The 26,567-nt window shown below is 43.9% G+C and overlaps 1 protein-coding gene across 3 annotated transcripts in view; it reads right to left on the bottom strand.

Annotated features, from left to right (window-relative positions):
* The window catches only part of MSRA (methionine sulfoxide reductase A), a 367,438-nt gene that overhangs the window by 73,712 nt on the left and 267,159 nt on the right, over positions 1 to 26,567 (bottom strand). For 2 of the 3 annotated variants that reach the window (XM_082657570.1, XM_082657568.1), the window contains exon 5: positions 23,117 to 23,223. The exons of the other annotated variant lie outside the window; for it this stretch is intronic. In XM_082657570.1, coding sequence (XP_082513696.1) covers positions 23,117 to 23,223 — 107 coding nt within the window. The remainder of the gene's footprint in view (positions 1 to 23,116; positions 23,224 to 26,567) is intronic. 3 annotated transcript variants of the gene reach the window in all.

Genomic DNA, 26,567 nt, shown 5'->3' with positions numbered 1-26,567 from the left:
AAAACACACAGGAGGGGGACTTAAGCCAGAGTTACAGAGTCAGGAAAGAGGTTGTGAGGAAAGAACAAGGAACAGCAGCCCAGCACCTTCAGTTGGGGGAATGCCGAGAGACAGAACATACAGCTGGACAGTGTCCAGACCATCTATAAAAAGAGAACTCTGGTCCACAACCTGCTGCAACCAGCCCAGGAAGCCAAACAATAACCCCTGTTTACTGGGCCCAAAGAGCCAGGGCTTGGTTAATAACTGATAGCTTCATGAATGTTTGCCTCCACTTCCAACTTAGGACTAACCAGAGAAAGCTAAATACGCCCCCCTAAGTAACCTCGTAGGATATCCCACTACTAGTTAGCCCACCAGCAGCGTCCCCATGCCCACAGCCTCCCAGCAGGGCACATCTGAAGCCTTCCCTTTTTTCCACCTAAAGCCTTCCCGCTCCTGCTTGCCTTGGAGTCTCTGCCAAACACAAATGATGGTGGCCGACCCCCTCCATAGCTACAGTAAATTCAGAAGGAATATCCGTTGCTCGTTCACAAAGTTGATGGTGTTCCTTTATTTCACAACAGTGCATGATAGCATAGGGCTGGAATGCAGTGGACGCCTGCTGGGGTGGAGGGTCAGTGGAATCGGGAAGGGAGTTTGGGCTAAGGAAAGTGGGGAATCAGCAGCAGACCCTTAAAGCCACAAGAAGGAATATAAAGTTTATGCTGAGTGTAAAGTCATCCATGCAGAGGTGAGAACTGATTCTGAATCTTTAGTCCCATCTTATCAGGACGAGTCTTCAGAGAATGAACAAAGCGATGGGTGGGGAAGAGACTACATTTACTGAGTCACTCAGTCTTTGCCCGCCATATGAGAAGGAAAGGGTCCACGGATGCCCTGGTTCCCTCAGGGGGCTCTGCAAACTTGGAACACTGAGTAAGAGGTGATGCTGGAGCTGCCCTAATGCACACACACGTAGAACAAAACACAACACAATGAACCAAGCAAATAAACAAAACTCGAGGAAGACAGGAGAGAAGGGCTGAATTATGACCCTGTGTCAGAGTAGGCTGGCAAATGGTTAGAGCAAAGGAAAACCTGAATTAGCTAAACACCTCCGTTCTGAACAAAGGCTCCAACACAATGGTGGATTTGACCTTTTAGTCCCCTTCTATTCTGTTTAACTTTATACAAACACACCTTGACTTGCCAAACTTCTGTAGAGTGAACTTAAAACACCAGAAGAGAAATGGGACTCTGAATAAGGTGCTTATTTTAATTCTGCTATATTTTCATAGATAGGCTTACAATCTCATCACAAGTTTTTTGAAAATACGTTTACCAGAATTTTCCATAAATATTATCTGTGATAATAAATTACATTTGTATAGCTCTGTACCACTTTCAAGATACTTCCAAGAACATTTGATTTCCACATTGCATGGGAGATGGAAAAGGGAGAGAGAGAGAGAGAGAGAGAGAGAGAGAGAGAGAGAGAGAGAGTGTGTGTGTGTGTCTGTGTGTGTGTGTTTTAAGAGGTGGGCCCTTGGCTCATTTGGTCCAAGACTTTCTCTTTACTCCTGACGAAAATGGAGCCTATGATCACACACATACTTAGAAATAGACTGGACATAAAAAAACACATCTCTTGACTCCCAGGCTGGCCCTCTATACAACCCATTCCCATCCTACTGATCAAAAGACTGAGGTTAAGGGGGAGGGGGTAGAATATACACTAATAGCCTCCATGACTCACACCTACTGATACCCACACTGTTGGGCAGCACCCCCCCCCCCCAACTTTGGGCTTGAGCATATGATGTGCTTTAGTCAATGGAACATCAGCAAAGTCAGCAGAGGCTTGGTTAGTACCTGCACACCAGGGCTTAGCATGCTGCCATCACCCTGTGAGGCAGCCCAACCTGGGCTAACGTCCTGGAGAAGGAAAGTCCCTGTAAGTATAAAGAGGTCCAGACATCCCAGTTGCCCCAGCTGAGCCCAGCCGCCAACTAAACATAGTCCCATGAAGGAGCCCAGGCAAAATATCAACAAAAGCCAAACCACAGAGTCATGAGAAATAGAAAATCATTTTTTGCTTTAAACTACCAAGTTTTGGGGTGGTTTGTCACACCGTGATAGATAACTGATACGCTAAGGAAAAAGAAGTCTGTCCACGCCAGGCATTCACAGGCCCGAGAGTGGACCTGAGGTCTTTGGAGTACACCACTTCACACAGGAATGGAGAATACGTTGCTGAACTGAGCTTCCCTGTCTTGGAAACCTGAGATTCTAAGTTCCAGATTCACTCAAAATCACTGTGGTCAGCTCGTCTAGCTGCTTAATGATTTTTGATTCTCACTTTTTGCAACTTTCTCCTCCCCTCAAGCCCATTGGACATGGCTGGCTTTGCATGCCTGAGGGTGGAGGGAACCAGCCACCACTCTCTAGACCAGCATTAGAGGGGACAGCTGTTAAAACATCTCTGTACACATGGGAAGAAGGACGACCAGAGAGACAAAGGCACTGGCCTCAGTCACACTGTAGGTACAAGGGACAGGATGAGAATCCAGGTCTTCCCATCCAAAGCCAATGCATTTTAGGTGATACATGCTACCTCCCTAGCAAGAGCAAGAAGAAGCTCCAATCTCACGGCTTAGAGATAACGATCACATGTCAGTTCTAGGCATGCTGCTGCCATTTGGGACTACAGAGTGTTCTATCTTCAAAGACCTTTGGGTCCGACCAACAGAGCCACAAGAGGTGTCTCCCAGAGAGACACTCAGAAAGACTGAGGATGAATTCATTTCTTGATTCATTATTGATACCCACATATGTGCTGAACAGGGTCTGAGCTGGCTTGGAGATTATCTCATTTGGTTGGATACATCACGCTAGTTATTTATAGGATATCACTTTAAGATCTTTTGTTTTTCAGTAAAGTCTTCAAATTCACCTATAGTGTTTAAAAACAATATTAACATTTTTTGTAGCAGAAATCTGTTGACTTGTATGTGAGGGCCACCAGGGACCTCCCCCCACAAGGAACGAAGCGTTACATTTACATTTGTCAAATAAGGAAAACTGGGTCACCTACCATCGCTGAGCTTTCCCAAGAACTGATTAGTAGACAATTAAAAAGTGGTTTGGGAATGCAATTGGCAACATGGATGGTGCTACAGAAACACACATTCCACTTAGGGGTAAAAAGAAAAGACAAACATACGCTACAAACAAATTTTAATCATCATAAATCATGCTTCGGTTTATTCAGCTGTAATACTACTATTTGTTGGCTTATTACGAGTTTCATACCACCTTGAAAACACTGATCACGCCAGCATGATGTACAGCATGCAGTTAGGTCTGCCTTGTAAACTCATCATAACCGATTTTAGCTCTGCCTTCAGCCTGATGGGAAGGCAGAGAGAGACGGCATTCACCGTGCAGCCTGGAATCCCCTTGCATTGCTCAGTTGCTGAGCCAGCCTGGGTGTTGTCAGAAAGAAGAGCAGCTGAGACAAGAGATGGGGAAAAGCTGCAGTAATTCCTAGGAGTGGCGGCCGCTACCTATTACAAACGTACACCTCCAAGAAGTCATTGTTTTGAAGCTAAAAGAGCAATATAGGGCTTCCCTGGTGGCGCAGTGGTTGAGAGTTTGCCTGCCGATGCAGGGGACGCGGGTTCGTGCCCCGGTCCGGGAAGATCCCACATGCTGCGGAGCGGCTGGGCCCGTGAGCCATGGTCGCTGAGCCTGCGCGTCCGGAGCCTGTGCTCCGCAACGGGAGAGGCCACAACAGTGATAGGCCCGCGTACCACAAAAAAGAAAAAAAAATGAAGAGCAGTATAACAAGTTGGGGGTTCTATGGGAGTGCAGTTACGGCTAATATTCATTGGATGCTTGTACAAGATGCCTGTCCCTTTCCATACATTATCTTGTTTAATTTTCCCAGCAAGCCTATGAGGTAAGTACTTTTATGATCCACATTTTACACGTGAGGACGTTGAGGCCACAGAAGCTAAGAAATTTGCCCAAGGTCACAAGGAGCACAGCTGGGACTGGAACCCAGCCATCTTTCACTTGAGCCTGTGCCCTAAGCCACTAACCTGAGACACAGGGCAAGCCCAATGGTTGAAGCTCTACGTCATAAGCTCAGTTTGGCAACTGGGCTCTGAGGCCTTCCTGAAGCCACCTTCCCAGCTGTATCGGTGAGTGGTTCAGTGTCCTCTGCTTTCATTTCTGTGCTTCTCTGATACACGACATACCCTGAGTACTCACCATCAACAGTTCAGGGTGGCCAAGGGACCCCTGAGCATCCCCCCAACCCCAAGATTTTTTCCAGGGTCCACAAGGCCAAATACTATTTCATGATAACACTAAGATATATTTCCTTCTTTCACTCCCATTCTCTCACAAGTGGAGGTGGAATTTTCCAGAAGTTACATGAAGCGTGATGACATCATCACTCTGGTGGCTGATGGAATGTGTGCTTGTGTTTTCAAAACCTCAGTGTTAATTTCTCATATGGTAGATATCAATAGACACAACCCTCAAAAACAGAAGTTCGTGGGGGCCTTCAATAATTTTTACAAGTTTAAAGAGGTCCTGAGGCCAAAAAGTCTGAGAATCGCTGCTCAAGGTCATGCCTGTAAGAACGATGGAAATGAAATCGCCTAAAATCTCAAACACTAGAGAACAGAACTCAAGAACAAAAAGAGCTGTTTGCTTTGGTGCAGCTCGTTACTAACAAGCCATTTTTAATTCCTCGAGCTGAGCAGATCCAGCCAGCTCACACGGCACAGGAGGAGAGTGGGACAGAAAGCTGTGTGAGGGGCACCTCGTGCGACAGAGGGCACCCGGGGCGGGGGGAGCGAGTAGCTTACATCAGGGGGGGAAATGCAATGGTGGAAAATGAGTTATCAACATACCCCAGCCAGCGACTGTCTTGGCCCAGCCCTTCCTCATCAACACGTGAGCGTTCAGGGTCGAATCTCTTGAGCACGTCATTTGCCTCTAACGCCAATGGCTGATGTAACTCAAGATTTCAGTATAGACTGAGGACAAGGTGCCGGGAAGCCCCAGAGGAGAGAAGACGATTACAACTGATCAAGCCCTCCTGCAAACCAGGGGCTTGGTACATGCTGGCTTATTTATTCTACACGATAAAACTTCCCAGGTACACATGATTAGATCCATTTTGTAGGTTAGGAAATTGAAGCTGACTGGTTCAGTGAGTCATCCAGGCTCAAACACCCAAGACTAAGTCCTAAGTCAGAGAACTAAGGACTAAGGATGCCCAAGACTAAGGACTCATCCACTACACTGAGCTTCCCAAACCTAGCTGCGCATCAAGATCACTTGGGGTTTTTTAAAAACTTCACAGATCTTGGCCCCACCCCTGAAGATTCTAATTCAGTAGGTCTGGGTGGGACTCCTGAATTCACAGAGCCCTACAGTCAACTTCTAGTTTGGCTTTTAAACGGCTATATCATTAGTTGGATAAGTAATTTCACATTTGAAAGCCTTTTCCACACCAGCACTACTAGCTGGCTTTCTTCTCTGCCTTTTTTTTTCCTGGAAAAAATAGTCGTTTTATTACAACATGAGCCTCGCTCTCTACCTGAAGCTAACTGGAGACTTACCCAATAAACGCAGCCAAGCTGATGCAGAATGCTCTTCCAAGCTCTGAGCTGTCAGGCAGATGTGCTTTTAGATTTTATTTATTTATTTTTTAATTGAAGGATAGTTGATTCACAGTGTTTCAGCTGTACAGCAAAGTGATTCAGTTATACGTACACATGTATTCTTACATACATGCTTTTAGAGTTTGATTTATATGGATTTCTATCACGTCCTTCCCCTGCAACACGCAGGTACTTGGTAAATACTTGGGAATTGAATTGAAATGTGATCGTATATAATCCTCACAACTCTGTAAAGTAGGTTTAATAATTCGCAATGTGATGGCTCACAGTTTTTCCACGGTAAATAGGATTGGGACACAAATTCTTTTCAATCACCCAAATCTAGTTCAACAGCCTCGTGGCATTGACATGGACAGGGCTGGGCACTGAGGAGTCTGCTCAGATAGACAGTTTTTGGTCTGCATGATCTTTCCAGTGTTCTCTCAATTCTAAAATATGTCGTTTTCCTTTCTACTGGAAAACACTGATTCTGGCCCACCTTTCACTTTCTCCTCTATTTCTCTATCCAGGTCTATGTTCCTAGGTTCCTTTTTCACACAGTGTACACACAATGGCCTGGATTTTCTTTCTTAGTCCCACCTGATCCCTCAACACATCCTATTTGCCTTTACCTCCTACCTAAGGATACTTTTTCTTCCGCTGCTCTTTGAATATCCCTACTGTTCATTTACCTTTTATCAACGCCCAACCCCTGATTTCCTAGGCTCCTAATTTACCTCTACTTTTATGTCCTATTAGTCTTGCATCAGAAACACAAAGCCATATAGACTTTTAAGCCAGGTTGGGTGGCACTGCTACCTGTTAGTTGTCTGACCTTGGGAAGGTTGCTTAACCTCTCTGTGCCTCATTTTCCATATCTTCAAAATGGAGATAATAATAGTACTCTCCTTATAGAATTATGAAGAAGATTAAATAAATGGGTTAATATAAAGAGTGCCCCCAAAATGAAAAAAAAAAACAAAAAAACCCAAAAGAAACACAAAGCCATGCTGTCATAACAAAGAATGTGTGCATTTTTTAGGACCACTTTACAAACTGATTTAGCAGAAAGAAGGGCACTTTGCTGAATACCATTTTCCTATCACAAGTGCTTGAGTGTTAATCTTTGTGGATTCTTGACACCAAACAACACCCTTTGGGCGAATATGTACAAAAATAATAAATTAGAGTTTCATTCAACTGTTTTTGGCACAGTGATATCCCTGAAACCAGGTTCTTTTTCCTCCCACAATTATTTTTCTTTCCTACTGAATCTTTGCTAATTCGTAATAAAGTGTTTGTATTGGTAAATGTTTCTAAGCTTGTTAATGAATCCTTGTGGCACATGGGGTCTGGTGCTTTCCTTAAGGAAATGAGAATGCCTAAATAAAACAAACATTAGATCTACATTTGGAGGATTCTGTACATGGAGTTTATTGCCCAGTAAGAAACTGATGTTCTATACAACATGCAAAGAACATAAGGTGTCAAGAGTTTAGTGTTTAGATTAAAAACAAATGCTGTCATTTTAGTCTCCTGGTATACAGTGGGTGCCCGATAAATCTCTATTGAGAAAACATCAAGCTCTAACCCTTGTCTATAGTTTCTCACCCTCATTATGTTATACATTCTGAGAATCAGTGAGGAAATTAAGGGCCATTTTATACAACCATTAACCCACATCCTGTGGCTAAATAATGTTGAACTAAATATCTTAGAGAAATTTCTCCAGATAGGTGAGTCTAAAATTACAGATAAGAAAATGGGGAAAAAAGGAAGCCTGGCCATTTTTCTGATGTAGAGTGGGCAGCAGGAGTACTGATGTCTAGTGGTCTTATTCCTGTGTGTCTCCAGTAAATTGTGATCACAGGCTATGGAGATTTCTTACCAATTCAGGGAGTTTAGACTGATTTCTTTTCCAGGTATTTAAATGGGACACCAGGAACCTCTCTGGCTTTTACTTAACTTTCTCTCTGGAAAACTCACTGTTAAACCTGTTTCTCACTACATTTTTTCTTATGGCCTCATAAATACTGATCAAGGATGGTAACTGGGGCTTCCCTGGTGGCGCAGTGGTTGGGAGTCTGCCTGCTGATGCAGGGGACACGGGTTCGTGCCCCGGTCCGGGAGGATCCCACGTGCTGCCGAGTGGCTGGGCCCGTGGGCCATGGCCACTGAGCCTGCGCGTCCAGAGCCTGTGCTCCACAACGGGAGAGGCCACAACAGTAAGAGGCCCGCGTACCGCAAAAAAAAAAAAAAAAAAGGATGGTAATTGGAGGATTAGCAGTGAAACCTGGGGGTAAGTGGAAAGTGCAATTGGAAGAACAGTTGCTTGTAGGTTTTGTAAGTCAAAATCTACCCCCTTCTATTTTTACTCCATACACTTGATCCTATCTTTTGGGGCAAAATATTACTCAAAGTAACTTCACTCAAGTTTTGCTAAAAGCATCATTTGAGTTGCAATGTGAAATATTCTAGCGTTCTTGCCACTAAAGCACATTCTTTTGAATGCTTGTTAAGGTCCTATTTCTAGAAATGCAAAGGCTCTCAATTTTGCTTAATTTTCCCTAAGTGGGTGCTGTACCCAGTCTAAGAGAGAGGAAAGGAAAGAACTCAGTTTGCTGGTAGGTTTAATAGCCTCTAGGTGACGTAGGACATTCGATTTGAGAGTAAGCTCGGGGGGACTCTCAGCCTTGTTTCCAGCCTGATCCAGTGTTTGTTCACTTTCCTGGCTCTGATCAGCACATGGATAGAAAGACTAGTACGTGAACCACTGGCAACTGTGTCAGTCCTGGTTACACCAAGTTGCAGAAGCAATAGCTCTCTTATAATCATACGGAAAGACAGGGAAGTGACATATCTTTTTTTTTTTTTTCTGTTCCATAGTTCTTTCAAAGATTTATGAGTAAATCCTCAAACTTCTAGATTCAGGACAAAAGGGATGAGCAAAGATGGCAGAGAGGCAGACGTTAATAACACAGACCTTCTCCATCATGATTTTGTGGTACATTTCTATTTTTTTTTTTTGGCCGTGCTGCACAGCTTGTGGGATCTTAGTTCTCCAACCAGGGATTGAACCCATGCCCCCTGCAGTGGAAGCACGGAGTCCTAACCACTGGACTGCCAGGGAATTCCCCTACAATTTCTATCCTGATAAAGCCCAAACCATCCCAAAATAAATAAGGGAACAAAATAAGTCTAAGAGAGGGAAGCAGAGGGGACAATAATTTTTAACTTTGTCCCACTGGTTCTGGCACAAATCCTCTCCTTGTCATCAGCCGGGAGCATTTTGCTCAGTTAAAGTACACGTATACAGTGCTTTCAGTTAGATTATAACCACAAGCAGCCGCCACAAGGAACAAAAAAAATTCCTCAAGCCATTAGCCCCTGATCTTGACAAATTAAACACCGATGACACATTCTTATCAAGTGTAAAACAGGCATGACAAAGCATGAGTAGAGATGGGAGGAATGGCCTTCATCATAGGCTACCTTCTCCATATATAAATCTGTAGGGGCATTAAACATCCAGGGACCCACTGTGGCCGTGTGACAGATGGAGAAAGCAAGCACAGAGTTTGGAAGCAAAGAACTGAAGTATGCATTCTGGGCTCACCCATTCACAAGTGGTGTGACCTTGGAAACCACCAGCTCCAGTCTCCTGTAAAGCAGGGACCACACATGGGCGGAGCAGATGAGAGCATATTCGTGAAAGTTCCTTCTCCAGCCTCAACTATGCTGACTGGAGCTGTCAGTGTTGGCCCAGGGGGCAAGGTCACCATCCACTGCCAAATCCCAACTGGTACCGGACCCTGGAGACTGAAGGCCCCGGGTGTGGCTGATGCACAGGACACCCCACCACTAATCGGTGGGGACCTAAAACCCACCCGACGAGGGAGCCCAAGATAGGCAGCTGGGGTTCTGCCAGCGAGCCTTTCATGGCTGTACCTCTCTCTACCTGTCCGATTGGCCAGGTGTGCGGTCAGGCACCGGAGGCATAGATTCACTCGGCCATGAGGTAAGGATGCGAGTGACCTACAGCTCTGAGGCCAGAACCATAACCCGTAGCTATGATTCCAATCACATCGTGAAATTCAGAGGTGGCTCCAAGAGGAAAATGATTTTTAAAACAATAGGTTCGGGTGCCGATTTTGAAATGGAATGCTGTCCTCTTCTCGTTTTAGAGTGACAGGGTAATGGTCAAGGTAAATGGAATCTGATAGAGGCTTTTATTTTGACAGCTTAACTTGGGCCCAGGCCCTCTCACTATGGGGATGGCTGGGACTAGAAAGGGTCATCCTACGAATTTCAATCCAAACACTACAAAAGAAAAGAGAGCTCAGAGCAGTTCAAGGTGAAGGAAAAGGCAGCCCACTCGTCTTGACGGGCGCTGCTTTTGTCCTTCACACACTTCACACTTGAGGGAGAAACTAATGACATTGACCTCGGGGGGGGCCCCCCATTCCCCCGGCAATGTCCACAGCTGTGGTGGGCGGTCCCTGCGGGCCTCTGCCCGCCGCCCTGTGCTCTGTTAATGTGGCCAAGCCAGCAGCTGACTGAAAACAGTGGCAGTCTGGCACTAGGCACACGACCCCTGACACTGCGGGCCTTTTTTCTCCTCTCCGCTAGCAGCCAATGGGCGGGCTCTCTCCACCGGCTGCCATGGCAACGAGAAGACGGCTCCGCAGTGCCCAGAACAGATGTCACAGAAGCCAAGATGAATGTCGTGGGAGCGGGGAGCGTGTGGCAGGGGCCGAGGGGGATGGGGGGGACGCATTTGGAGTTAAATGGTCCCACCAGAGGGAGTCAGGCATATTTTGAAGGAAGTGCAAAGCGGTAACATCTCTTTTCTTTTTCTCCCTGTCCTTTAAGTTCCAAACACACATGCACACACATGTCCTTTCATCTCCGCTACTGAGGTGCTTGCGGCTCTCTGGCTTTCACGGCAATCGTGAAAGCTCTGATTTCTCGAAGCCTTAAATGAACATCGCCTCCATTGCAGACATGCAAGCGGGCGTTCTGCAGTCATTTAGGAACAGGCTGGGAAGCTCTGTGGAGGGCAATCGGAGAAACTTAGAACCACATGGAGCTGAGACAAAATCCACGGGAATTTCACAGGAAGACAACAAACCCTGTTTCACTCCGGTTGCCCCTGAACTGTAAGGGCTCCTACCCTTACAGTTACACCCCGCCCTGGTTATTTCTCTGATTGGACCACTCCTAAGGCCATTTTATATAGACTAAACCAGGGCAAGCCTTATAAATCTACCTGCTTGAGCAACAAAGGCTCTTGTGTTGTCTCCAGGATAGATCCTACCCTAGCTGAAATACTGTATTTAAAATGTTTCCACTGCCTTCCGTCTACCTGCCTCTGAAATTAACAAGTAGAGCATGTGCACGCAGGCGCAGACCATAAACCTATATATATCAGTTGGTAAGATAAGAGCGATATTGGCGCTGGCAGGCACTAGACACTGCAGACCTTTTCTCCCCGTTTGCAGCCAATGGGCAGGGACCTAATCTGGTCCCGGTTATCAGACCACATGAATCAGGGAGATAGGAGGGACCACGTATAGGCCCTGTCGTCATCCGATAGATGAAATGTACCGAATGTGTCAGAGGACGGGAAACGTCACTTAGAATGATTTTGCACTTAATTCCTGCCACAAGCACGTGGAGAGAGCCTGCTTTGTGCACAGAGCCACATGGGCTCACTCCACAGGGCAGGCCCCACCTACAATCTAGAGGGAGAAGAACACGGAAACTCTGACAAGGGGCCGATGAAGGGTGGAATGGGTGTGGCAAGCAAAGCAGGATGCGAACACGGAGGAAGGCTCAGAGAAGTGTCCCTAGTGTGAGGAGATGAGGGCGCGTACTCTGTGACAGATGCCTGACATGCACACCATACCTTATAATGCTATAGCTCCCTAAGAAGGAGCCATTACGATCCTATTTAACAAATCAGGAACCCCAGGCTTAGAGAGGTGGCTGAGCTGCTGCTGCCCCCAGTCATCCCCCCACCTCCACGAGGGTTCTGCCCCACCAGCCAATGGCTCATCAACCCAGTGCCGTTATCACTGCAAAGAAAGCAGCTGTGTGTGGGCCCTATCTCCTGGGTATCACCTAAGCAGTAACGCCCAGGAAATCGTGGGCTTCAAACACTCACTGCATTGTTTCTAAAACATATTAAGGTATTCACACATAACTATTAACATTGAAAATGCTCATCTGGATACATCCGGAAGTCACCTCAGGTACCACAAGTGGTACATATGTCACACATAGGGAGCCACTGCATTTTCCCACGCTGGCCTTGCAAGATGAGGAGGAGTGCGGCCCATGGAGAATTTGAACTCACTCAAATGTCACCCTACGTGGGTCAGGGTTATTTTGTGTGTATACCTCCCCTAAAATGAAAATGTCTCCTTGGCCCTCACATGAATGCCTTCTTGTATCATTATTCTGGCCAGTAAGTGGAATCCTAGGGTGCTCGCAGTGCACTTGGATGAAAAGCAGTGACTGTGAATCAAAGACTGATGGCTCAGCAATGCCCTAGTCTGCATCGCTCCTGGACGCTGCCACCAAAGGCAGAACTCCACCCCAGGGACGCACTTCCCTGCCACTGCAGCAACAGACTACAACCACCAGAGGGCAGTAACACAAACCAGATTTTTCATTCGGACCCAAATGTTAATGCACACAGTTTAATAATATGTAAAGCCCATTATTACAAGCTTTTTCTCTCCCCACCCCCTATTAATGAACAAATGCCCAGGGGTAATGCAGATATTTCTAAATACAGTGCAAGAAAGGGCAATCTGTACTCATACAAGGGGAGTCTAGCACACAGTAATAAGTGGAAATGAAAATAATCACCCAGATGCAACTAAAAGATCTATCTGTCTGTATGGCTGCATACATAGAAATATAGATGCCTGCCTCCCAGAAAGGGGCATTATAAAAACCTTTATTTCATAAGTTCTTATTTAGAGTTCATAATAATACCTGTAATGACAACCACAAAGCTACAAGAGGGGTGTAAGAGGAATTTCATCCTTACTGCTGGGCACACAAAGAGGGATTTTTCTCTTTGACTAAAGTAGGTGAATGAATTATTCAGGACTTTTCCATGGACATTTAAAAATCATAATTCCATGCTTTAAACAATAGCACAAATTTTTAAAAAAAGAAGAAGAGGAAGAAGAGCTGGTTAATCCCCAAACCATCAAATATCGACTGACATTTAGCCACGTCTACTCAGGGTGCTTTGATGCAAATAAATGATTTTTGGTGTTGGTAAAAGAGTCTTTTAGTGCTGTCGTTGGTTTTCACATCGGAGCACAGAGAACACAATAGATTGAGAAGGGATATTTCTAGAATGCAACCTACCCATTTCCCTGTAAACAAAGAAACAGGAATAATCCTGCCATTTTCTCTATTCATGACCGAAAGGAAGGTTCTCAGATCCTATATTTCCACAATGGTTTGAGATTTGAGGGCCCCTGGAAAAGCAGGATGAAGTCATTGCCGACAGCCTCGTCTCTGGAGTCACCCCATTAAACCGTGATATTCATAAAATGCTTGACAGATTACCGAGGACAGTGTGTGAGGAAAGCATATGGAATTCAGAGTCAGATGACTCTGTCTAAATGTATTACCTGGGTCATCTTGGAAACATGAATGAAGTCCATCTGAGCTTCGGTTTCTTCCTAAGGCAGGTAGGAGGACAGACCCTGAACTACCTCCCCGTGTGGGGTGAGGCTTACCACTCATACGTTACGGGACAAAGCACTGGAAACTGTTAACATTTATAAAAATTTTTGTTGTTCTTATGTTCCCCACTTTATACACAGGGAAGTAGAGCTGTAAAGACTTGTGCAAGGTCAGGGTCAGTAAGGGCAGAGCAGGGCCCCAGGTACTCTCAACCACGGCTATGGTTCTCCCCACCCCTCCCTGGTATCTTAGTCAGCCCGGGCTGCCATAACAAAGTACCACAGATTGGGTTGCTTTAAACAAAAGACAATTCTTTCTCACAGTTCTGGAGGCAGGGAGGTGCCAGCAGGGTAGGTTTCATTGTGAGGACTCTTTTCATGACTTAAAGGCGGCCACCATCTCACTGTGTGTTCACGTGATCTCTCCTCTGTGTGCTCGTGGGGGGAGAGAGGGAGAGAGGCAGAGAGGGAGAGAGGGAGAGAGGGAGAGAGGGAGAGAGGGGGAGAGAGAGACAGAGAGACAGAGAGAGACAGAGAGACAGAGAGAGAGAGAGGGAGGGAGTGGGTTCTGGTGTCTCTTCTTACAAGGACACTAATCCCACCATGGGGGCTCCACCCTCATAACCTCATCTAACCCTAAACACCTCCCAAAGGCCCCCGCTCCTAATGCCATCACACTGAGAGTTAGGGCTTCAACATATGAATTTTGGGAGGACACAAATATTCAGTCTGTAACAAGGGGTAACAGTGCGTTTCTTTATTCTGCTACATCTTTTTTGTTCGGGTCAACAAATATTTGCTGACAATCTGCTAGGTGCCAAGCACAGAACCAGGTCTTGGGGGAAACAAGAATGACCAGGAGCCCCCAAACAGCCCACTTAATGTCAGGATAGTTCCCAGAAAATGGTCTACAGGAAAGAGCATTTGTGACACATGGGCTTTTGTGACCATGTGTAGCAAGCACAGTTTATTACAAGAAACTTCATGAGATCCTTCTTCAGATAGCTGTGTTTGAAACAACTATAATGAGAGTCTGGCAACTAATCAGTACACAATTAATATTTGATAAGGTTATTAATGTATTAATTTACTGAGGAAGACGGGGGGAAGGTAAGGAAGGAAGGACCAATTTTCAAATTTTCAGCCTACAGATGCTTACAAGGAAACACAAATGATCTGTACCTCCTGGTAGGGAATTATCAGGTCCAGTTATATTATGATGATTATAGCATAACTGGATATTTATTAATTATATTTAATTTCTCTCAATTGAGTTGGCATAATTAGAACTACTTTCTTGACTGGAAGACTGAAGGGGCTCAGCTTTGAGTAATGCATATTGGGTGGCTACTACAGGCTAGCTATAGTAGGTATATATATATTTTTTTTTCAGTCCATAACAAGAGGTATTTTACATATATAGAAAATATTATTTAATTCTTATAACAAGCCTATGAGGAAATTTTGCTATCCACACTCAGGTAATTTAAAAATGAAGACTGGATCTTCATTTTTAAATTCAGGGATCCACGGGTAGTAAGTCACTAGGAGAGTACCAGAACACCCTCCCCAGCCATTCCAACATTATTTTGATTACTCACTCACACGCATAATTTTCTCCCCCAAATCTAGCTCTTAGGGTTTTTTTCCTGTTGTTATTTTTAGTATGCTACTTTGTTTTGGTAAGCAGGATGGGGGTGAAGGTGGATCTTTTTTGAAGGTAGAGATGTTTGAAAGGGGGATAAGCTTATGAAAATTTGTACCTCCCTTCAAAACTAGATACAGACCCCAAGAGAGAGGAGAGCAAGCCCTGTCCTCTCTGGGATACTGAGCGTGTTCTGTGGATGGCCCTGGAGTCCAGAAGAAGCCAGATGGGCACCCACTGGGTGAGCAGCCCAGGAAAGAAGAGCTCCCAGTTTCAGCCCCCATTTGAGGCTGGACATGTGACAGTCGTAGGATGGAAAGCAGACCCGCAGACTGTAGTAGGCTGAATAATGGTGCCCCCTGGTGCCCTAATCCCTGGAACATGTGAACGTTACTTTATATGGCTGTGACTAAATTAAGGGTCTTGAGATGGGGAGATTATCTTGGATTATCCAGTGGGCCCTAAATGTAATCACATGGGTCCTTGTAAGAGAGAGGCAGAGGGAGATTAGACACATAGAAGGGAAGGAGGCAACGTGGCCACCTAGACAGAGACTGAAAGGATGTGGCGAATGCCATGGAATGTCGGCAGCCACTAATCAAAGTAAATAATCAAAGCTGAAGCAATTCTAAAAAATACTTGCTGTAATCCAATCATTGCATATATTTTTTTATCTTTCACTTGGGTACTTTTTTAAAAAAATGACACTGTATAGAGCACAGTGACAGATTGCTAGATAATTGAAATTTAAGATAAAATATGGCAAATAGAGACTATAGCTATGCTGAAGATTGGATGGATGGATGGATGGATGGATAGGTGGGATGCTGACAGAGCCAGATGTTAGGGCACTGTTTTATATTTGACACATGGTGGGTAATTGAACATTCACCCAAAGAGGTTATCCAGAGAAAAGCTTGTGCTTACTGTTCACGAAGCTTTGAGGAGTTGGGAAGGAAGTGGGCCATGTGGCCAGAACAACCTTTAGATTTATTAATTCTCTATCAAATTTCAGGTAACATAATCTATTGGTGATCAAAAGATTTAATTCCTCAATGAGGAAGAGTCAAATTTTCAGGACATAAAAATCACAAGTGAACAACCCCCCTCCCTGCCACAGGTCACTATTCAACTTAGAGTATTAGAAAATGTCATCATAGGTTCACTTGAGAGGTAAACCGTCTACATCTCATGATCCAAAAACAATTAATAATACATCCAATTGTCTCCTCCAATTAATATCATAAGCAAAGAATTCCACCGTGAAACTCTGAGGAAAAAATATGAAAATGCTGTTAACAAAAGATTACAAAGTCTTTGTCAAAGGCAAGAAGACCCCACATTTTGTGCAAAGGCTGCAGCTCACCAAAGATGTGAAACAGCTGTCAGATTCTGTGAACAGAATCCCACCCTTTCAAGGTCAAGGAACCCAGCGTGAAGCTGAAGTGTCACTCTGATCCTCCTCTGTAAGATTCTCCAGCCTCCTCTAATCTGAATGGAAATTAGCAAACTTCTTCAGCCTTTCTTCCTTTCCTAGGGTTGTTGGTGAGCCTGGTATCTACAACCCAGCCAACTCTGCAGAAAACCACAGTTTAGATGGAAAATCACTTTGGGTTTCTGGCTCATCAGCAGTACTGCACATCTAATTAGCTCAACAATTGGTCCCTGTGATAAAATCAGCTAATTTTATGTTCAAATGGCTGTTCCGTGGTAAGTAATACTGTCACTCTCAACTTCACGTGGCATAAAGAAGTTGCTGAAGAAGCTGCTTACTAGGGGGTCACTGGGGGCAAACCAGTGAAGACTATTAAATTAGTAACTTCAGTCAATGTTACAGTTAGTACAGAGGGGTCCCGCCAGGGCTCAAATAAGATGAATTCCCAGGATGTGGTGACAGGGCCAGAAATGCCAACTCTTACCAGAGAAAACAATACATATAAAATGATGGAAAGCCACCTGCAGAACCTCCCCGAGGTTTAACCCCAATGTTTGTAATGAGGTAGATTACGGAGTCCTAGGCCCTCATCCAGTACTGTTAAGAATGACTCTCCCAGATTAAAGACCCCTGTTGCTTCAGGAATGTGTTCAAGGTTATGCTGGAAAGAAAACCCGGGAAGCCAATTCCAGGTGTCACCTCCCAACTTCCTCTCCTTTACTCACCTGTGAAGGCAACTTGTGATATCCGAGACTCTTTCCCTGCTTCGTGAGTGACCTAGTAAAAACCACGTTACTCTTTAAGGTAAATGTAAAAACACAGATCAACTTCTTTATGGTGTGAAAGCTAATCACACTGCCTCTCACCAGCACTGAGAACTGCTGATTTCTTTTTCTTCTTTTGGTGTGTATTTATCAATTATACCAATTGCATGGACAGTTAAAAATTGATACAAGCTTCAAAACTAGAAACAAGAAATGCATGAATGCATACAATTTTACATAAAGATACAGAGAGACATATTCATACCTATATCTAAACATATCCATTATATCTATGTATGTATACTGATACATATAGTCAGAGATATAGAAATGGCTCCATTTGTATAAAGTATAATTAAAACAGTAATTAGCATGTAGTAAGTACTCGGTACTGTTGCTGTTCTATTAACATCAATGTCATTATATGTACATACAGATATATCAACTATATACATACATAACTGTATATTATGTAATTCTACGATTATAGCAGGATGCCTGCTAAAATTAGACTCGTGTTTTTCATACTCTGCTCTAACAGAGGAGCCAGAAAGTCACTAAATCATAGTAAATTATCCTGGAGACACTGTAGTCACTTGGCTGGCGTGGACCGGGCAGGGGTGGGTGAAGGACCCTTTGTACATTGTTGCACCTCTCGTGCATCAGCTCAGATCCCCTCGGCCTCACCTTTCTCTCCTGCAGTCCCTGCTGCAGTGGCCAGCTTCGCATGGACTCTGCGTAGCCTCATGCAGTGTCTCACCTCACACCCATGCCATGTGCCTCTTGCCTCCTGCCCTGGGGACACAGTATCCTGAGCCCACAGGTGTGCAGTCCAGAAGTGCGGAGTGAACCCATGGGGGGTGGCATCCAACGGACAGATGCTTCCCTTCTTCCCCCGGAAGGACCCGTCATTTCATAAGGACCAGACACCCCTTCACCGAGAGCAGGGGCCAACTTACATTGGTTCTCCTTCCTCTTCTCTTCCACTCCCCTGCCCCTCACTCCTGCTCTGTGGCACCCAGAAAAGTCCTCACATATAAGCCTTTTTCACGGGCTCTCCTTTCTACAGGACCCAGACTAAGACAAAAATCACAGTGGTCACCTGTGTGCCAGTGCTCAACAAGGTAGGTGACACCATGAGACACCTTGTTCTTTGGTTCCTGAAAAGGAAAATGGCTTGACCCCTCATGGCATAGATAGGAAAAGAGGGAAAAGGACAGTAGTTCTCACTGCTCAAGGTGGGACAGAAGGATAAATCCTGACCCGGAGCTTCCGGGTGGGGACCCTTGGGCACTGGCTGTGTCAGGAAAGGAAGAAATCTCTGCACTTGACAGAGCTCAGCCACGGGTCCCCAGGGCCATGGCTCTCAGTCCTCAGCTCTGTCCAGCGGTGGCTGGAGGAAGAGCACTTGACCCTCATGCTGTGCCTCTCCAGAGAGGAGAGGAGAGAGCAGTTCCTGAGCTCTCACAATGCACCAGCCCGGGAGCAGAGGGCTTGTAACCCTGGGTCTGCCAGCCCGGGAGCCAGACTGACGCCCCACCCCCTGCAACACACACACCGCCCCACCCCTTATACTGCTGTGCTGTTGAATCAGGCTGCCGCTGGCCTCATGTGGCTATGTAAATACACAATTAAATTAGTTAAAAGAAAATAAAACGTTCGGTTCTTCAGTTGCATGAGCCACATTTCAAGTGCTCAACACCTCTATGTGGCTAGTGGCTCCTGCCGGACGCTGCAGGAGAGACCACCACCATTGGGTGGAGAGCTGTACGGAGGCTCTGGTCTAGAGTCAAGACTCTATGGGTTTTAGTCAGTTTGCCAGGAGGGAAATACTGGACTTCCTACTCATCTATCAGTGGAATCCAGGGCCAGTTTTTATTTATGTATAAAAGAGTCGTGACAGTATTTGTTCTCTGAGTTGGTGATAAAGCAGTTCTACGTGATTATGTTAACAGCAATGGATATCTGGATGCTGGGGGCACAAGAAGGCCCCAATCTTTATTTTAAAAGTAGACCCTACTTTTAAAAGTCAAGCAAAAAATATGCATATGTAGGAATGTATTTAATTCCCATATGCTTAAGTACAGAACACCCAAAAAGCACTAGGTTAGAACAACTGTCTAGAATATAAGATTAACATTCCCCAAATCTACAAAAACAATGGAGAAATTATTAAAACAAATAATATTTAATAACTAAATTTTACTTCATATGTGTATCTGTTATCTAAGACCAATGTGGGTTCCACTCAAAGCTGAGGATAAGAAACTATATTGGGGTAGAAACCAGAAAATTAGGTGTAAGTTAGCCTCTTCAGTATCATGTGGAAGGCACTGACCTTGTGAACTTAAAATTTTCATTGTGAACACCAGAATATCAACTCATTTTGAGATATTCTGCAGGGAGATTAATATCCTTCCAGAGTCTCTAAGTATTACTGTTTGTACCTTAAGAGATTGTAAATCATTATATTAGGAAATCAATATACAGCATTAATCATATGTAACTTTTAGTATTACTTACTAACACAGCCTTTATAATTAAATATAAAGAGATTAAATAAAATAGAACTAACTTTTCAGGTTTTGCATGGGGCCAGTTCTCAGTGGAGCCACAGCACCTTGTCTGGTGTAGGCACCTCCCTACCCATCTCTCCAATGCTGGTGTTCCTCAGGTCCTAAGCCTCCTCTTCTCATCACTTTTCACTTTTCTAAGCGATCGTATCAGCAACTAAGGCTTCATTTACCAAATATAAATTGATGATCCCAACAGTAATAAGGGCTACCATTTGTTGAGCACTTACTATGTGCTACGCCCTGTGCTTTACAAGCATTAACCCAGTTGATAGTCACAATAACCCTCCCTGCAAGGTGGGAACAGCCCATGTCTCCTCCTAATAGCCACGTGGATGCACGCATCAGGGGTACCTTAAACACCACCCTTCCAAACTTAACTCACCCTCCCCACAAATCTGCCTCTGCTCCTCCATACCTTCACACAAAACATCACTAGCCAGAAACCTAAGTCACCCTGGATTCCTCCCCCTCATCTAGTCTCCACTTCCAATCCAGGCCCAGGTTCTATTAGTTCTCCTTCCTAAATATCCCTTCATTCCATTCATACCTTCACCATCCTAGACGAAGCTCCCATCACTTCTGGCCTACAGTCCTGTGACAGAGGTCTCTCATCCTTATGTGTCTGCCTGAGGTAAATATGATACATGGCTTTCTGAGTGTCAGGCATCTGATAAAAACTTATGCAGCTGACATACCAGCTGAGGCAATTCAAGGCTGGAGGTCACAAGCTGAAGGGAAGCACACGTGCCCAGGTAAGCCTACCATTATCAGAAAAGTCATCACAGGGGAGGGGTGGTGGTGGGATGAATTGGGAGATTGACATATATACACTAATATGTATAAAAGTGATAACTAATAAGGACCTGCTGCATAAAAAGTAAATAAATAAAATTCAAAAAAAAGAGAAAGAAAAGTCATCACATACATGCACCCCCATGTTCACAGCAGCACTATCTACAATAGCCAAGACCTGGAAACAACCTAAATGTCCATTGACACAGGAATGGATAAAGAAGATGTGGTGCATATATACAATGGAATACTCCTCAGCCATAAAAAAAGAACGAAATAATGCCATTTGCAGCTGCATGGATGGACCTAGAGATTACCATACTAAGCAAGGTAAGTCAGAAAGAGAAAGACAAATACCATATGATATCAGTTATATGTGGAATCTCAAGTATAACACAAATGAATTTATCTATAAAATAGATACAGACTCACAGACATAGAGAACAGGCTTGTGGTTGCCAAGGGAGATGGGGGGTGGGGGAAGGATGGATTGGGAGTTTGGGACTAGCAGATGCAAACTATTATATATAGACTGGATAAACAACAAGGTCCTATTACACAGCACAGGGAACTATATTCAATATCCTGTGATAAACTATAATGGAAGCATTTTTTTAATTAAAAAAACTTAAAAAAAGAAAAGTCATTATAAAAAGAGATCTGAGAAAGGATAATTTATACTTAAAAGCTTTTTAGAATGGAAATATAAACAGGCTCAAATGAGTTCAAAACGTTTATTTTCTTGTAGCTTCTGCAGCACAGTGCAGCTGGGGTGCCTCTGGCTTGAGGTCCAATGTGAGGCTGCAGACAAATTATCAAACTGGGGCTGCAGTCTCAACTGAAGGCTTGACTGGGGTTGAGGGGCTTCCAAGCTCATGCATGTGGCTCTTGGAGGCCTTGGTCCCTTTGCTATGTGTGCCTTTATACAGGGATGCCCCACAACATGGCAGCTGGCTTCCCCCAGGGCAAGTGATCCAAGAGGCAGTGAGACAGAAAGGGCCCCCAGGATGGAAGCCACAATCTTGTAATGAACTCATCTCAAAGGTAACATCCCATTGCTTCTGTCATTCATTCGGAGGGAGTCATTAAATCCAGCCCACACTCAGGGATAGGAGATTCCACGTGGGCAGCAACCACTGAGGGCCATCCTCGAGGTTGCCTACTATTATCATCCAAGCAGACTTCACAGCCTTGGAGGGAGGGAGGGGACGTGCTAAGGAATAAATGGGGTCCTATCAGCATCTCCGTTAGCCCTGTCTGCTTTTCGGAGTTGAACTGACTGTGAGTGGCATGTCCTGCTCCTTTTTCTCAATAGGTGTACTCTTGTCCCTGCCCCCTCCTCACTGCCACCTCTGCCACCAGAGGGATAGGTGGAGAACCCACACATTCCTGAGAATGGCTGCGTAGCAGACTTTTTACATAATTCTAAAATAGATCAGCATTACTGTAGCTCCTGGCTCTACTCTTAAATGTGGATCCAACTCTCTAGAAAATATAAAGATAATTAAAATTTAAACACTATCACAAAGTTCTAAAATTTAAAGCAACTCAAGTTATTTTGAAAAGAACTAAATCTCTATCAGAGGAGATTTTAAAAATATAATACAAGTTAATGGTGAAAAATAATTATTTCATGATGTAACATCTATATTTCTGAGAAGTATTTTTATTATAATTCAATCTACTGTTACAAGCAAGAGAGAGAGCACTATGGGTTGAATTCTGTGTCCCCAAGAAGATGTTGGAATTCCAACTACCAGGAACTCAGAATGTGAACTTATCTGGAGATAGGGTCTTTTTTTTAACATCTTTATTGGAGTATAATTGCTCTACAATGGTGTGTTAGTTTCTGCTGTATAACAAAGTGAATCAGCTATACATATACATATATCCCCATATCTCCTCCCTCTTGCATCTCCCTCCCTCCCAGAGATAGGGTCTTTAACAGAGATAATCAAGTTAAACATGGGCATTAGGTAAGGCCCTAATCTAATATGACCGGAGTTCTCATAAAGGTGTTCATTTGGACACAGAAACAGGCACACATAGAGGGCAGATGATGTGAAGACACAGGGAGAAGACGGCGGTCTACAAGCCCAGGAGAGAGGCCTGGAGCAGATCCTGCCCTCACAGCCTCCGAAGGATCCAGCCCGGCCAACACCATGATTTTAAACTCCCAGCCTCCTGAACTGTGAGACAATAGATTTCTGTTGTTTAAGCCTCCACGCCCTGCCACCCCGGTCTGTAGTACTTTGTTATGGCAGCCCGAGTAGATTAAGACAGGCAGAGAAAAAAAAAGAGAGACTCAGAGAGAGAGAGAGAGATTATATGTTAAGCTGTATATTCATCTGGAGGACTTGACTTTAAAGAGAAATGGCATAAGGGCCTATTCTTCTATGGAGCAGAAAGGCTCAATTCCAACAGGCTGACAGAAATTTCCAAAACATGTGAAAACAGAACACAGTGCCAACTGCCAAGAACCAGACTCTGCCTCCACAGGTGGGGTCCGGGAGGGAGAGGGGACCCTACCTTCTGGTAGTCCTCTTTGGACCTCAGGGAGGCCTCCATGTGCTCAGCAGAGGTCGGGTAGATGGCAGAGCGGTACTGAGAGCCGTGGTCGTTGCCTTGGCGCAAGCCTGGGAAAGCAGAAAGCAGAGGATTACTGGGGTGGCCTGGGCAACGAGGCCAGTGCCACACATTCTCCATGACTCGTGTCCTGCTAAGTGCTTGTTTTAACTGCATCCTGACACCACTCTCCTTAAACAAGCGTGCAACGTATCTGTTTTGCTTTGCCTATTTTAATTGTAACAAATATCTTTGAACTTAAGGTAAATTTATCACAGGCCTTGCATCGCAGTAGATGCTCTGCAAATATGCATTTTTCTATGCAGATATTTAAGTCATAACCATGTATCGCTTGCAAAGCACTGTGATACACACTGTTTCCTTGGATCCTAATGAGACATTCTGTGTGGCAGGTGTTACCGTCCCTCGACTGGCAGATAAGGAAATGGAATAATATACGTGGAAGTGCCTGGCCTAGTGCTTTGCACACAGGAGTTGCCTAATAAATGACAAAGTGACTGATGCTCAGAGAGTTTAAAGAGTTTGCCTAAGGTCATGCACCTAATCAAAGAAAAACCTAGCACTTAAAATCAGCCCAGCACACTTTCCACCCTGTCACAGCAGCTAAAGTGTAGATGCTGGTCAATTTCTAACTGAATGATAGAGTCCCCAAGTTAAACAGCCACAGGCCTGCCATAGATCCCCTATAGATCCCCATGTTGTTGTAAAATGAACTTCACACATGTTTACTGCATCATTCAAGCATCAGTTTCAGTTTTAACAAGTGCCCCCAAACTCCTCCAGTAAAAGATGCGACTTTCCAAAACAAACAGTTCCATATTTTCAAGCCCCCAGCTTAGCTGACTTCCTAGAAATGCCATTGTCCCACCTTCAGAGTCCCTTCTTCTCCTCAATGCACAAAGGTCACATGGGGACCAGGAACCAAGCGGCTTAAAGAGCCAATACCAATAATGACATCAAAATATTAATTTAATATTATATAATAAAAATAAACCAGCCCATGCCTCCAATAAGCATTGATTAATACCAAATTAGTATATCTATTTCATTTCTTTCTAAGTTATATATTCATTTAAGTATTATAGTAGTAGTCTTATGGTGTACAATATGTAAGTATTATTTACAGTATACAGTATGTATTATAAATATTATTTATTAAGCACCTAATACATGCTGAGTACTTTTTCAGATGCTGAAGATATAGCAGTGAATGAAAGAAAACCCTGCCTTCACAGAGCTCACATTCTAGTGGAGGGTAAGAGACTGGATAAATATACATTCCAGAATGTTCTTTGTTTTCAATTTTCCCTCCTTCCCTTACAAGTAGGGTTTTTCCCCGTATGACTACTTCCCATCCTTTTGTCCTAACATCCATTTGCATAATGGCAAGATGGTTGCATCACTGTTCCTTCTGAAACATTCTCCACGAAGAAAAAATATTGCCAGATGGCTGATTTTTGATCAAGTCAGACCCCTCTCCATTCAGAACAAGATGCCGAAAAACACTGTCTCCATGTGTAGTTGTTTAAATCTATTTTTCTTTTTTTGAAAGAGAAATTAGTATGTGAGTAAAAGAGAACCTGCAGGTATGATTTATTTATATTTTTCAATAAGTTTTACTAAGATTACATACGCTTTGTACACTGAAGACTAATATCTGTGTGTTTACTTGGAGGTCTCTGAATTATCATAGGATCATGGAAAATTGTTGCTTACAGATAAAAACTGGCTTTTTAGAAAACAGAGTGGGAATAATTAAGAATCACTCCAAGGATATGGTTTAACAGTGGGCTCTTTCACGGATCATATTTTCACAAATCATCTGGTATAAGGATTATACAATGAAACCCTTAAGTTTACATCGATTTTTTTAGAGCTGCTTTTGTAGTGACATGACAACCTAAGGGGTAGAAACATCTGGAAGACTTCACACAATTGTGTGGTTGGGCAGAAAAGATGCACATGGCTGTCATTCTGGGCAAGTATATAAGGCAATGAATTTCTATAAAAAATAATCCATGCATCATTTATACAATTAGAGTTCATACTACTACTGTAATCGGGGATGGGGATTTATGGGCCCTTCCCTGAAGCCATGATCCCTCGATTCTACATTCTAACTTGATCGCCTGTTCACTGTAACACTGTAATACTGATATGGCTCCTCCCACTGTTGTCCCTGTCTTCTTGTGCAGGTCTGGGCTGTCGCCAACACACTGTGGACAGCTTTAAAGAGGAGTAACTTCGTGGGCATTACCCACAGCCCTACCCCAGACTCACTGCACCTCTCCCATTGTACGAACCCAAACTAACCGTCTATTGGAAAGATGGGAGCTATTCACACAGTTATAGTCACATTTGTCGGCAGAAGTCTCTCAATTTTGAATTTACAGCTTCAACCTTCTAATCACATCCCTTCTTGGATGTTCTAATAAAACTAAAAGTTCTTCATGTCAGAAACAATACCCTCTCTTCTTGGTCACTCTGGCTAAACCCCTGACTGGCCAGGAAGGAAGACAAGAAAGTGTTAAAGAGATACACTAGGGGATGGAGACAAAACATGAAAGCCTGTGTTCGGATTTCTTTGAGTCTTGAGTGATATTGGACTAGGCATTAACTCTCCGGTCTACTCAAGGACAACGTATTTTGATTGCATTTTTCCATCACAGTTCATCCTGAGGAGAGGGTATAATACCTTAAACCAAAGCCATACATCTATATCCACATACACGTGTGTGTATTTGGTTAATTCCAATGCATGTACCTTTCGGTTCACTAATGAAGGGGCTTATTAAGTGGATAGAAGCTTCAAATTTGAAAGCAGATGGTTCACTGGGAAATACGATTTGATGCTCAGCAGATTGAGAAACCTATAGAACTAGGGCTTTTCTGTTCTCATTATTTTTAATACATTGCATTTATAGATGTTTAGCATCATTAAACTTTTCACCATTTCTTTCAACCTCTATTGGTTTACATAATGAACACAAAACAGTAATTCACATGTGAGGAAAACCTGTTTACTAAATCTCTTGTCAGAAGCCTAGCACTCAGAGCTGCAAGAGCTTGTTTTTAGGTCTGACTCTGCCACTGACATGTTTTATGCAAATTTCCTAATCTTTCTGAGCTTCAAACCTCTTCTGTAGAACAAGGATTATAAGGGCCTAACCTATAGGTTTGTTTGAGGAGCAAATGAGATGGAACCTGCAAAGTGCTTTGTTGACTATAAAAAATTATGTAGGGGTTAAATACTTTTATTTTTACAACTTTTCATAATCTTAGAACAGTTCAGAACAACTACTTTGAAATAAAAATAACAAATGACATCACACAAGACACTTTAGGAGTGACCCTTTTCCCCCAGAAAAGCATTATTTATATTAATATCTCAGAT

This window comes from Grampus griseus, assembly GCF_964374135.1.
Source record: "Grampus griseus genome assembly, chromosome: 6".
Lineage (NCBI taxonomy): Eukaryota > Metazoa > Chordata > Mammalia > Artiodactyla > Delphinidae > Grampus > Grampus griseus.
Note: the sequence above shows the minus strand (reverse complement) of the source record. Positions and strands in the feature narration are given on the sequence as shown.